This window comes from Panthera onca, chromosome B1 (genome assembly GCF_046562875.1).
Source record: "Panthera onca isolate mPanOnc1 chromosome B1, mPanOnc1 haplotype 2, whole genome shotgun sequence".
NCBI classification, from domain to species: domain Eukaryota; kingdom Metazoa; phylum Chordata; class Mammalia; order Carnivora; family Felidae; genus Panthera; species Panthera onca.
In genome coordinates this window covers 35,252,075-35,266,225 of record NC_138342.1, presented here as the reverse complement: position 1 = coordinate 35,266,225, position 14,151 = coordinate 35,252,075, and the positions used below count along the sequence as shown (strand labels likewise).

General features: G+C 43.7%; 1 protein-coding gene and 1 long non-coding RNA gene across 5 annotated transcripts in view; one reads left to right on the top strand and one right to left on the bottom strand.

The window, feature by feature from the left end:
* Window positions 1–14,151, top strand: part of BEND4 (BEN domain containing 4) — a 38,553-nt gene that overhangs the window by 16,393 nt on the left and 8,009 nt on the right. For 2 of the 4 annotated variants that reach the window (XM_060655144.3, XM_060655143.3), the window contains 2 exons: window positions 5,093–5,184; window positions 11,852–12,092. In XM_060655144.3, coding sequence (XP_060511127.1) covers window positions 5,093–5,184; window positions 11,852–12,092 — 333 coding nt within the window. The remainder of the gene's footprint in view (window positions 1–5,092; window positions 5,185–11,851; window positions 12,093–14,151) is intronic. The other 2 variants (XM_060655145.3, XM_060655146.3) reach the window with 2 other exon arrangements.
* On the bottom strand, window positions 5,107–13,168 carry LOC132692572 (uncharacterized). Its single transcript, XR_009616439.2, has 3 exons — window positions 12,914–13,168; window positions 6,389–6,513; window positions 5,107–5,192 (listed from the first exon to the last, which is right to left on the bottom strand). It is a non-coding gene; the product is annotated as an uncharacterized LOC132692572 (long non-coding RNA).

The window sequence follows — 14,151 nt, the reverse complement described above, 5'->3', positions numbered from 1 at the left end:
ATGTTGTTGCATCTACCCTCATCAGTTAAATTAGACAGAGATGGGGGGGCACCTGGGTGGCTCAACCAGTTGGGCATCTGACTTTGGCTCAGGTCATGATCTCATGGTTTGAGGGTTCAAGACCTGCATCGGACTCTGTGCTGACAGCTCAGAGCCTGGAGCCTGTTTTCAATTCTGTGTCTCCCTCTCCACCCTTTCCCCACTCACGCTCTGTGTCTCTCTCTCAAAAATAAATAAACATTAAAGAAATTTAAACAATAAATAAATAAATAAATAAGACAGAAATGGGACATTGTCATAATCAAAAGCATAACCATGCATCTGTAAGGCTGAGTATTTTCTAAAGCTCGTTTATTTCTTCATATTTACAATTCAGGTGCCTCTACCTTACAGACACAATGTGAATAGGACACTTAAAGATGATATAATCGCACAGATGGCATGGTCATCAGAGGACAGTAAATAATTTCAATCTCCCTATAAAATCACAGGTGTTGTATTTTGTAAGTCTTTAAAAACAATTATACAGCAAAGTAGATTAAATGCTTGAGAAACAAGAAGAGAAACTCTACTCTGATCAAGATTTTAACGTAATGGTCTGCAATGAAAATTGGGTACTCAAGCCCAAGCACCCTTAATATGGGGGGAAAAAAACAGAATTGGAACAGTTTTCCTTGGAAGAGCCTTAAAACAAAGTCAGCAGTCAGTGAAGTAACCTTTAAGGAACTCACCAGGCTCCTACTCGTAAAATAATAATAGCTTACATTAGGCAGTATCTACTGGGTGCTTTCTGCTTTACATGTATTATTTTAAACTTTACAGTAACTGTATACAGTAGGCAATTGTCCAGGTTTTACAGATGAGATAACAGAGCCTAAGAGAGGTTGAGTAACTTGCCCAGAATCACACAGTTCCTAGTGCCAGAGGCAGTACGTTAAGGGGGAAAAAAGTACCCATGGATTACTTTTTGACCAATTCTTCTCACGCCTTCTTATCAGCTCTTATATACTAGTACTGAGAATGTGTTGAAGACCCTGTCTGTGTGGATTTAACTAACTTAACACCGGCCATGACAAAATCAAGCCATCCAAGCTAGAGGGTGTGTTTGTTTTTGAGAGTAGCACATTCATCTGGATGTCTTAGATACCCAACAGAGTATTTGTAAGCTGTTTCCCTCAGTCTTTATCTGTTGACATGAAAGATGTTCCTAATTTGCTTTTTTCCTCTCAGGTTTTTTGCTCTTTCTAGGATTCTCTGGTATGCATTTTAAAATGCTGTTACGTGGTGGTGAGCACCTGGGTGGTTCAGTTGGTTAAGCATCAAGCTTCAGCTCAGGTGTGATCTCACTGTGTGTGGGTTCGAGCCCTGCATCAGGTTCTGTGCTGACAGCTCAGAGTCTGGAGCCTGCTTCAGAATCTGTGTCTCCCTCCCTCTCTGCTCCTCCCTCACGTGCACATGCTCGCTCGCTCGCTCTCTCTCTCTCTCAAAAATATTAAAAAAAATTAAAATGCTATTACATGGCTGAGGGTGGAAATTCTCAATATCAGGATACAACTAGGGACATTTGGGGTACCTTTATATTCTCCCTTCCCTTTAATAGAAGCTTTTACAGTTTTTGGTTCCTCATTTATTGTCTCATTAAACCTGCTAGGTGCGTGTGCCTTTCTTTTGCAGAACGTATAAGTAAATACATGAAACCTGCCCAGTGGGTCCGAGGTGGTAGCTTCTCCATCGACGGGAATGACTCGCTTAATTCAGAGCGTGCGTGAGGAGGCAGTTGGATGTGAGGTGTCTGGGGCATAATCAGCTTCTTGAGGATCCTGCTGCTCTTTTCTTGGTGGAAGCCCTGACCCCATCTCTCATCTCTTGGAGGCCAGAGGAGCAGTGTCTGGCCAGGACTGCAGGAATCTCAAAGGAAGCAAAGGCCTCTTATTCCCCATCTCTGAGGGCCCCATGTGCTCACTGGGAAATTCCGCAGTGTGTCCACAAAACTGTAGATTGACACAACAGCAGGGCAGGAGGACAGGGGGTTTTCCACGATTGCCTTCTCAGTGCCCGGTGCTTCTCTGGGAAGGCAGCATGGTGTAGCTGTGGGTCAGGATAATGTTTCCTTCCGCTTTCATCCCTTTTGAATAGACACAACTATCTCTGTTTTCCAGACTTTCTTTTTTTTTTTTTTTTCCACCAAAAATATTTCATTTGATTCTACACCTTCCCTATTATAAATCTAGGCAACCCTCCAAAAAGCCCTAGCAGAGAGTGATGTTTCAAATCTGTAACAGCAGGGACATGCCCTGTGCTGGATAGGGGCCTGGAGGCCTCTGCCTTGTGAGGGTCAAGGCCAGGAGCGCAGTAGGGAGGGGCTGGAGGAGGGTGTTACTCAGGGCCCAGCATCATGCCTGGTGGCTATTTCTTTCTTTTTTTTTTTTTTTTACGTTTATTTATTTTGAGAGAGACAGCACGAGGGGGGGTGAGGGGCAGAGAGAGGGAGAGAGAGAGAATCCCAAGCAGCCTCCATGCTGTCAGCATGGACCCTGACATGGGGTTCAAACCCACAAAATTGCAAGATCATGACCTGAGCTGACACCAAGAATCAGACACTTAACAACTGAGTTCTCTTTCATAACTGGCTAAATAGCTTTGTCTTGTCTTCCTGGCCTTCAGTCTTGTGCCCAGATATCAACCTACAGGACCCACTTGCCCCCTACAGCCAATAGCATGAAATTCTGTTTTCTTCCAACATTTGAATCATCTGGCCTTGCTCATAGCTTAGCACTGCTAGGAGATGGGAGAGTCGGCCTCCAAGCCTTTCCAGGGCTGTGTACAAACACTGCAGATAATATATAGCAAAGGAAGGGGTGGGGGGGGGGGATAATAATTATGTAGACATTCTTCAAACCACTTTTAAATTATGATACATGCCCACTGTAGAAATGTTTTTAAACTGGTTTTTACAAGGATGATAGTGTTAACTACCCTAATCTTGGTACTAAAATATAATCGTTTTTAATTATTATTAACACTTTGGTTTATTTCTTTTCAATCTCTTTATGTACATAATTATTCATAACATGGTTGAGGTCATGCTGAATATTCAGTTTTGTAAGCATTTTAGTGTTTCATTTAAACATTTTTTCTTAGACATCTTAATGACTAAAAAATATGGGTAAAGGATCAAAAGAAGTCTCATTCAAATCCTAATCAGTCCATGAGTATTTGCAAATTTTACTAAGACTTCCCAAATAGGGGCACCTGGGTGGCTCAGTTGGTTAGGTAACAGACTTTGGCTCAGGTCATGATTTTGCAGTTCGTGAGTTCGAGCCTCGCGTCAGACTCTGTGCTGACAGCTCAGAGCTTGGAGCCTGCTTGGGATTCTGTGTCTCCCCTCCCCCCCACCCCTCCCCTGCTCACACTCTGTGTCTCTCTGCCTCTCAATAATAAATAAACATTAAAAAAAAATTATTAAAAAAAAAAAAGACTTCCCAAATAAATCCAGAGTAACACCTTGCATGCGTCACTTGACAAAGCAGTGACGTGTACAGCGGTGTTTGCTTCTGAGCACAAACCGGGAAGGACACAGTGCTGCCATTGGGAGCCTCCCACTCCACACTGGTTGCAGGAGACTTCGACACAAGTTCAGTGGGGCCACACAGATAGTGGAAACCCGGAACTCAGCATTAGCTTCTCAGGTCCCCTGCATTTCACCCCACAGTCAATGCCATTAACAAAAGAGTCATTCTTAACTTGCTGTGGCGTCAGTAAAGTGGGTTAGGCTTTTAACAGGCCAGTGAATTAGAGGTACTTGACAGGTTTTATTAAACTTTGGTTTAATAAAAGGCCTATTTCAAACTGATGCACGTATGCCTTCTTTTTGTTGAGTTTGTGGTTATTCGGCAAATGCTTCTCCAATTTGAAGACCATAGTCGAAGGACTGCTTAGGCATGGCCTGTGACAGGTCTATAATACACAGGTCCATAAGGATGGTTATTTAAGAATATATGGTACTTTTTTTTGGCAAGATTCTTAAACTACTTCTACTTCCTATCATTCAGATTCTTCAAAAGGATGTTGATGTAGTTTTTTGATTTGTTATATTACACCATGATGTCACCTAAAAAACCCAAAGCTATTAGCTGTGTAGATAAAGATGGTAACTTATGTTTGCGATCTTTAAAAAAAAAAAAAAAAAAAGGTAAGAAAAACCAAGAAGCAGTGGTGATACTTTAAACTGGGGATTTCGGTTAAATATTTATTATTTTCTTTACTGTGACAAAAAAAAAAAGCTAAAGAAAACACACATCTGAGACAGATAGTGGCAATAATTCCTATAAACTGGGTTATTAACTAAGCTACCAAGACCTTTAAAGGCAATTAGTACTACTTCTGAAATGGCTCTTATATCAATCTTAAGATGTAGGAATTATTTCTGCAGTGGTACAAAAAATGTACCGTGTTGGGTTACTATCTGTTTAGTTTTATGGTAATTATTCAATGAATCTATGAGCTTCAACCTCAAAAGATTAGTGCAACGGTTAATGAAATACACAATAACCAACTCTGTATTGGACCAGATGAGTAAAAACCCTGGCCAGCTGTATCCACATTGGGAAGCAGGTGTACACTGCATGGCATTCCTGCTTGCTTACAGAGCTAGGAATGAATCTGTGAGTAAAATTGGGCATTATATTATTAATTAAAAACTGGCAAAACATTAGTTTGCAGTACCTTGATTTTAAAAAACATCACTGAGTGCTGATGTTACAACTTGAGTCAAAGAAGTCAAGATACATATCTTCTGTGAGTGGTTCATTGATCATATTATTGACCCAAATCCATCTTAGAGTAAGTATGACTTGAAAGTTTTCAGTGAATTGTGCTGAGCCTAAAAATTCTCCCCAAATCACAGCATCTGTTCTGTATTTACAAACTGAAATAACTACGGATGTCAAATGAAAGAAGATTCTATTTCCTTTAGAAAATAAGTCTTTTTTTATTTAAATGTTTACATCAAAAATCTCTTCAAACTTTAAAGCTTTTGATTTCCTTGTCCCGGGGTAGCTAATGTGTAATCGTTGCCATCTCTCCCACCCAGTGCCCTGCCAGACCGTTCTGGATTATTTGAAGACTGTGTTGCAGCATCACAACCAGCTCCTGATCCCCCAGCCAGCCGACCAGCCCGCCGAGGTAGGTTCCTAGGGCAAAAGGTAGACATCATTCTGTCTGAAGTTTCCTTCAGGCCAAGCTTCTCAATAGCTTCCACGGATGCGCCAGAACAGATGGCCGGCAAGACACATTTTTGACTCTCTGAGGTCTGTGGTGCTTATTACCTATGAGTCCATGTACTTTGGAGGAAGATCATACGTGTACTTGACTCACCAAGATTCAACGCTGTACTCTTGAGAGGGGGCGGTAAAGAAATGCCAGTTTAAATGGCATAGGCAAGTCTTTTGGCATTCTTGCGGCACAGGGGCTGAAATGGGAAACACCAGCCTGCCCTTCTCTGGCAGAGCCAGTATTCCAAAAAACCCCTTGCTCTAAGGCACCTCCCACACTTCTTGATTTTTAGATGGGTGTTCACCAGACCCTGGGCTCTGAAACATGAGCATTTCTTCCTCTGGACCTTGGTAGGAGCAACCACAGCCCCTTCCAAAGTGTAGGAGAAAGGGTCTGTTCTGCTGGTAATGGTATGTCAGTTTAAACATGGTACATTTTTACAAGATTTTCAAGGCTCGGTTTTGAAATATGTTGTTTAATCATACAGACTTTAGAACCTAAATCCAGTGGAAGTAACAACAGCACCGTATGGTGCTGAGGTTAGAAATGTCCTAGATTGATAGCAGTATGTCAGCTCTTTTTACGTAGTTTGCTTCTTTTGGCAAGGTGAATTGTTCACTGGTGACAGCAGGCTGTGGACCTTCTCATCTCGTCTTCACACATCCTTCCATACTGTCTGTGTCTAGTTGAAATCATCTTGAGATTCCTTTCTCAAGGGGCGCCTGGGTGGCTCAGTCAGTTAAGTGTCTGACTTCGGCTCAGGTTATGATCTCATGGTTCGTGAGTTTGAGCCCCACATCGGGCTCTGTGCTGACAGCTCAGAGCCTGGATTCTGCTTCAAATTCTCTGTCTCCCCCTCCCCCACTCACTCACACTCTCTCTCTCTCTCTCTCTCCCTCTCTCTCTCTCTCTCCCTCTCTCTCTCTCTCTCAAAAATAAATATTAAAAAATTAAAAAATTCTATCCTTGTGCTATCCACTTCATAGATCCAGCCTCACACCTGCCATTCCCACCCTGACCCCGTGCCTCGCTGCTGAAGATAGACAAGAAAACACCACTCCCCACTTTTCTGCACATAAAATAGACCAGAGAATGAAAAGACACGGAAACTCACCTGTGGCATGAGACATGTTTCGCAGTCACTCCCTTTCCCTGAAGTTTGGAGGAGCTACTTCAGAGTGTCTGCCCCTTTCCTCCAGTGCCCCGTCCCTGGGGCCACCACCCTCCCTCTCTTGAATTCTGCAAAAAAGTAAGCAATACCAAGTTGAAGTCAATCCGGTGAATTCTGCTGCACTGATTCCTACCTTCTGGCACACTTGGTGCCCCCAGGAAGCCATGCCCCTGCCCCTTGTTGGGGCTACCCATCCACGCCTGTTCTTTCATCCATGCTCCCCTTCCCCTTCTGGGGCTTTGTGCCATCAGTTATTCCTTGTCTTGTGCACCGATTTACCGGGTCACTCCTCTGAGTATCAAACACCATGAAACTAGGCCTTCCCTTGATGCTCCCACACTCCCTCCATTACCATCTTTTCTTTCTCTTTCCATCACGCACTGCAGTCCCTGTCCACCCTTCCACTGTGCACCACCATGCATCAGGCTCCTTGAAGGTTGGGCCATGTCTCCAGTGCCTGTCATTGAAGGCACTTGCAGAATGGCCACCTCATTTCTTTAGAGATTAAAACACTTGAAAGACTGGTCTGTATTTGTTACGCCATTCTTGGTTTCCAACTTGCTCTTTTGCCCCCAAGAATCTGGCTGCACCTTGACTACTTACCAGAGTCCTCTGCAAGTGGCCCTGGGGACATTCCCAGTGCCAGTGCAGGGGCCCTTTTTCCAGCTCCCATTATCCCCAGGACCTCACCTTTCTGCTCCATGCTCTTTCTCTTGGACTCAGTGTCAGGACTGTCTTCTCCTTCCTTGTCCTTTTCCATCCACCATTTCCCCAGAGTGTCACCTTTCATCTCCCTCTCTCACCATCCACTGCCCTTCTCCAGTCAGTTATGTTCTCTCTCTGAACACCAGCTACATGCAGGTTAACAAGTCCCAAATCTAGATCTGGGCCACCAGTCCCCAACTCCCAGCCACTGTGTCCAAATGCTGACCAACAGTGGAATGCTCTTGCACCCTCAAACTCATGGCATAGCCTCTGAATGCCCATCCCTACCCCTGTTTTCTCTGCAGTAAAGGCAGCAACAACCCCAGGCAGAAATTTCTGAGGCATTACTGATTCCTTCCTCATTCCTGACATCTGCTTGTTCCACAGCTACATTGAGTAGTGTCTCTTTTCTCTACCTCTCTCCCCACACGTTTTACCTGGACTATGCAACATATTCTTCTCCTTTCTCCACACTAGGAAGTTAGTTTTCTAAACCAGTATTTATTCCAGAATAAATGTCACATGCTTGAAATCCTTTGTTTACTCCCTAGAATAGGGTCCACATTTCCCAACTTGACATTTCTGTTATACAGAAAAACACTTCTAAAAAGCCCACTTCCTCCAAGAAGTTCTCCCTGATTGCCATACCCTCTCTGTGCTCACAGAGCACATTGTTCCTAAGAGTAATTCAGAAGTTACTTAAATGTTAAGTAATATGTCTTCCATTTGTTTGAGTCTGTGAATGCATTAAATGAATGCTTTTTATTTTGGTTTTTTCAAAGTGATTTATAGATGAGAGTTTAATAACCTGTTGGTGGCTAATTGAAGAGACTATGCAATCAGAATTTATGAAAACATAAAAAAGGGACATATCTACATTTCCTCTGGATAGGAATATTCAAACTTTTTTATTACCCATCATCGCCATTATTATGCTGTTTTTACTGTCATTTCAGGCATGTGGGCATTTTCTCAGTATTATTGATCACATTTTATTTCTATTAACTATGGTAAAGCAGTATGGTAAATCTCAGGGTTCCTGGGTGGCTCAGTTGGTTAAGCATCTGACTTCGGCTCAGGTCATGATCTCACGGTCCATGGGTCCGAGCCCCGCCTCGGGCTCTGTGCTAACAGCCCAGAGCCTGGAACCTGCTTCAGATTCTGTGTCTCCCTCTTTCTCTGCCCCTCCTCTGCTCACATTCTCTCTCTCAAAAATAAATAAACATTAAAAAAAAAATAAAACAGTATGGTAAATCTCATCCTTAAAACAGGGAGCATCTGAGTTGTTTGGGGCTGTAAATTACTTTCTTCCTGCTTTTCCTTTTTTTTTTTTTTTTTTTTAAGAAAATTACCTCCAAATGGTATTTCTACACTTATGGAGAGCTTCATTTTTTGGAGAGCTGTTGAGCTCTTCTGTATGAGTGGATTCTTTTTAAGGATTTGAGAAAGTTCATTCCTTGGTTTCTGAGCTCCCTCATCTCCAGCACCTCTCATCTTGAAACAGACTCAACCCTGGCCTTAGGGGTGGGCTCTGAATTCAAGGACCAGGTTCCTAGTTCCACCTTTTGTCTTGTGAGACCTTGGAAAAGGATTTAACATCCTTGGCAAAACAGTTACAGGAACCCTGTCTTGCCCAATGAGCTCAGACACCCAAGGGAAAGCTGTTTTTTATTTATTTATTTATTTATTTATTTATTTATTTATTTATTTAAAACAATTTTTTAACGTTTATTTATTTTTGAGAGAGAGAGAGACAGACAGACCATGAGTAGAGTAAGGGCAGAGAGAGGGAGACGCAGAATCCAAAGCAGGCTCCAGGCTCTGAGCCGTCAGCACAGAGTCCAACGTGGGGCTCAAACCCACGAACTGCGAGATCATGACCTGAGCCGAAGTCAGACGCCCAACCGACTGAGCCACCCAGGCGCCCCGGGAAAGCTGTTTTTAAAACTTGCACAGTATTAGGGTCTCCTGAGTGGCTCAGTTGGCTAAGTGTCCAACTTTGGTTCAGGTCATGATCTCGTGGTTCATGAGTTCGAGCCCCACATCAGACTCTGTGCTGACAGCTCGGAGCCTGGAGCCTGCTTCAGATTCTGTGTCTCCCTCTCTCTCTGCCCCTTCCCTGCTCTCACTCTGTTACTCTCTCTTTCTCTCAAAAGTAAACAAACATTAAAAATATTTTTTAATAATAAAAAAACTTGCACAACATTAAATAAGTAAAAGGTTTAACAACCCACTGCTCAGTCTCCTTTTCTGAGGCTGACAGGTGTACTTACAAGGACCATCACTGAAAGGATGATCTTAAATTAAGGATTGGCAGAAGCCCTCTGACCCTAGTACCAGCTTTTAATGGCCCCTTGTCTTTGTTGCTCTCCTTAAAGATCTTTCACTCTGCCCATTTCTATTCATCAGAAGCTCTTCAAATGTCCCAGTGCCGCAGCAGTAAAAAGAGAGAGAAAGAAAACAAGAAAGAACTCTTCATTGTAGCCACCATTCTTGAGCGTGTGCTTCATAGCAGCCACACTAGCATCTACTGCATCAGTCATTGTACAGATACTCACTGCACCTACTGTGTGTCGGGCACTGTTCTCAGCCCTGAGAATAAGGCACTGAGTAAAGCACAGACTAAAAACCCCAGCTCTCGTGGGCTTATCTTCAGGTGGGGAGATGGGTGGTTTCCCCACCACAAACCTGCAAGCGGGGATCATTATCCTTAGTTTGACAGACAGAGCTGAAGCTTCCATGTCGGTCACCTGTCTGAGGCCTGCCCCAGAGCCCGGCTCTGCCAGGGTACTGGCAGCACCACGTGTGAGCAGCGAAGAGGCCAAGGCCACAGAGTGCATGGGGCTAGCCTCAGTCTGTGCATCGCTGATTGTGTAAATGGTGGCGGTTATCAGTAATGTTCTTCCACAGAAATACTTTTTGACACAATCTGTGGTCTGAGGCAACCAGCCCTGGATTCCACATTCCTCGGGCCCCACCCTGTTGTCCTGAGAGCTCCACTAATCACAACCCTGGCAAACCCTTTCCTCCCTGTGCATGGGAAGCAGGAGAATTCTCTTCCCTTGCGATCTATCTCCGCCATGCCGTGACCCTCTCTCTGTTCCTTGTCTTTGTTAAGGACACTGCCATTTCACCTGGGAATCACCTTGACTCTTCAGTCCCCCACACCCTTGCTCACTGGAATGGTTGCCTGCCCTCTTGGATTCTGTATCTTTCCTCCTTGCTTCTCTGTGCTACCGCAGACTCCCATCATCCCTCCATCTCTCACCCCGGGCTGTGAGAGAGCAGCCTGGGCTGAGGGGACCCTTTTTGAACCTCTGGACTCTTGCCCATCTGTGATCATTTACAGCACCAGAGCCAAGTCTTGGTTCGTGCTCCCCTATACTCAAGTCTTAAACCCACGATAATTTAGTTCTTCCCATTTTATAAACAGGGAAACTTTGGTGCAACCAGTTGAAGTCACGAGCTCAAGAAACACAAATAACACCTGGAACCAAGATTCAGTTCACACTGCAGCTGGTCTAAATTCAGAGTATAAACCGTGTGCCTCAGCTGCCTCCCTTATAACAAGGAACCTGAGCCACACTCCTTCTCGTTCAAGGAAGTGTGACCAGTGTGGTGATGACTTTCCCCGGGTGTGATTCCATGCAGCTTTAGGGGACAGTCTTGTCTGCGCCTGTCCTCTTGGGTCCTGTGCCATTTGCCCTTCTCAGTGCTTAACTAACAGCAGTTTTTGAAATAAAACCCTATCAGACCCAAACAGTGCCAAATTTATAACCTGTAGTAAATTTGCAGAGTTGTAAAACTGAATGAGTTTTTCTTTATTTTGTACACCTTAATTACTAGGGAAGGAGTACATTAAAACTAAGATCATGGGTTAATTAATTTGTCCTGGACTGTAGAATTTTATGGACAACCAGAACTAAAGTAATGGTTGTGTAGGTGGAATTGACTAAACATGGCTTATAAATGTTACAGAAATTCCTGTAATTAGTCCCACTGCAGCTATTGAGCCTGGGAATTTTATAGCAGACATAAATTAAGAAGATGAAAAGGAAGAAAAATTTTGAGTTGACATAGTGGCATTTGCAGAAGCTATAATTTGAGGAAACCTGGTTTGCGTTACTGATTTTTTTTTTTCTTTAGTTTTCACAATTCTCCCTTTTTTAAATTCACTTTTTAATGTCATTTCTTTCCACTGTTATGCAGTGGCTATCAGGTGTTAGGCGAATTAAGCACAAGTAATAAATACCTTATGAAAATAGACCACCAGCATCATTTCTAAAAATACTTAACCGCCAACCAAAGGATGAAGAGACCTGTTTGATCACACTCTTCAAAGTCATTTTTGCATATTTTAATAGATTGAAAAGGAAAGTTACGGGTTATATTTAAATACTGTTCCCTGTCATTGGATCTTGACACATTTTAACCTACCTGTTAAAATGCAAGTTATAAATAGCTCCTCTTTCAAAGGTGTTCATTATACCTCATTGGCTCTTGTTATAGAAAATGCAAATGTAATTTGAAAAGTGCCCGTTCTCAGTGTGAGCAATTACCTGTGCTCTTCAGTACCTGGTTCATTGTCAGCAGAGCCACTTGGTTAAAAAGCATGTTTGCCTTTGAAATGGAGATCGCCTTGGCTGGCTGGCTGGCTGGCTGGCTAAGTTAAGGTAATGAGAAAATACTTCGCTTTTCCAGGGAAGCAAGCAGCTGTTGAACAACTATCCTGTCTACATAACGAGCAAACAGTGGGACGAGGCGGTAAATTCTTCAAAGAAAGATGGGAGACGGCTCCTTCGATACCTCATCAGATTTGTTTTCACAACCGATGAGCTTAAGTACTCATGCGGCCTTGGGAAAAGGAAAAGGTCAGTGCAGTCAGGAGAGACAGGTCCTGAAAGACGCCCTCTGGATCCAGTTAAAGTAACATGCCTCCGAGGTACTGCATCCTTCCGCTCAGTGTCACCATCTGTGATCTCATTTCACTGCATTGGCTGTGGCTCCCCCGTGCAAGTGTTCAGCCTTTACTGTATTTTGGTTTTTTTCCGCTGAGACCTTTCTAGGCTTCATGTGGCCCATCTACTTGGTATCGAGAAGTTCTTTAAAACACCTTCGTTTGCTTTAGCCTTGGCGTTCTCACTTAGTGGTACATAAGCATTGCATAGCACCTCATGTTTCACGCTTTAAATCTAGAGTTTCTTTGCTGCCACAGAAGGCCACCTCCAGCAAAACTGGAGCATTGGGAAATGCACGGAGGAAGGGAGGACGTGGAATTTGCCAAAAATTAGTAAAATGATATATCCCATTTCCATTTGCAGCTTGTGCCTCCCACCACCCGCCAGCTACCTCCTCAAGAGTACTTGCACCTAACTCCTTATTAAGTTTATTTAGAATTAATTTCCCTTAAAATCGGGGTGCCTAAAGTATTCCTGGCCCCATCAAACTTTATTTTGTTAGCATTTTTGAAGTTTCTATATTAAAAATACTACTTAGATGCTACCGTTTCCTCAGTATTAACAATTGATTACTTTGCAGCTGATCTACACTGTGGTAGGCCAAGCAGAGGGTGAGAAGGAGGAATCAAGAGCTACACAGTTGATTCAGCAGGTGCAAATAAACACAGATTTAGACAAGTAGAAACATTATAGCGCCACCAGGAACACTGTTCACACATGACAAATTCACATCAAAAGGCTCAAACATTAACCTTTATAATTCACTAGTAATTTTATTGGTTGGAAAAGCTTATTAATAACTTACTTGAGACAGGGATCAAAATATTTCCTGGCGAAGAAATCACAGTGAAGAAACATCATTACTGATGAGGCCTTGTTTTCAGAAAGGACACTCCAGCATTCCCTCCTGGGATGCCCACAGTATTCCGCAACATCAGGGTGCCTAAGACATGTGTAGATTTTGTTAGCAGCTGTAATTCCTCAGTGCCTCCCCCCAGCCCCCAGGCTTCCGATTTAGCACGTCTGGAGTAGGAGTGAGAGAGGCATGCATTGCTGGTGATTCTGGTTCAGGTGGCCCATCCTTGAGAAAACCACCAGGAGAGAAAACCACCAGGAATGAAAACCCCAGTGTTCCCTAGGCATGGGTGAGCCAGAGCACCGCCTGTTGGCCAGTCTGAAAATTCCACCTACTCAGTGGGTGATGGAAATTTCCAGGGTGTTAGCAGACTAAGCCAGAGTTTCCTTTATTTCTCAACATCATTAGAGCTGACAGCGTTACTCACCAAGAGTGACAGAGGCATTTGTGAGATTGGGGCGCTCCTGGGAACACTGTACTCCAAGAAGTTGCCCTGGGGCTTATAAGGGGAGTCAGGACAAGAGGCCTCACAATTGTATCCCTTTCCAGAAATTCTTACTAAATGGTTTACATTTTAACCAGCAAGTCAGTGAAACTGGGGGATTAACATGCATCCCAAAGCACAGTGCTGCTGCCCTGAGCATGTTGCCTGACCCACCGTGACACTGACAAAGTCCAGGTTGGCTGACCAGAATCTACATTCTCCAGCTCGTGCCTCACCTTGGGACACAGCCACAGGCTTCCACCCGCCCATGGGTGGAGAATACACAGGCAGAACGTGGTGACTGTGTCAGGGGCAGCCAATTAGAGCGTTTATATGCTTGTCCCAAAGGCTGAAATCCTAAGGCCTTCCTGTGACCCAGATGGCATCCCTTTCATAAAGGTTTAGACCTGGTGATTCCCAAGGTGGACATCCCTGTTGTGAGCAAGATTAGAACAGCCAAGGAAACCTCAGACCATTGGACACTTTGAAAACAGGGTGCTTTCTGAAATGGAACCAAACTCCAGGTTGACCCTTCCTGAAGGTGGTCTGACCTTAGAGAAAAGAGGGCCTGTGAAGATGCTTCCTATCTGTGTAACAGAGTGAACTCTGCATTTAGTTTTTAATAGTCTTTACCACAATATTAGAGAAAGTCCTGTGTCAGCAACAGACACTAAGGAGAAGGTGGAGGTTGAGAGGTGTCATA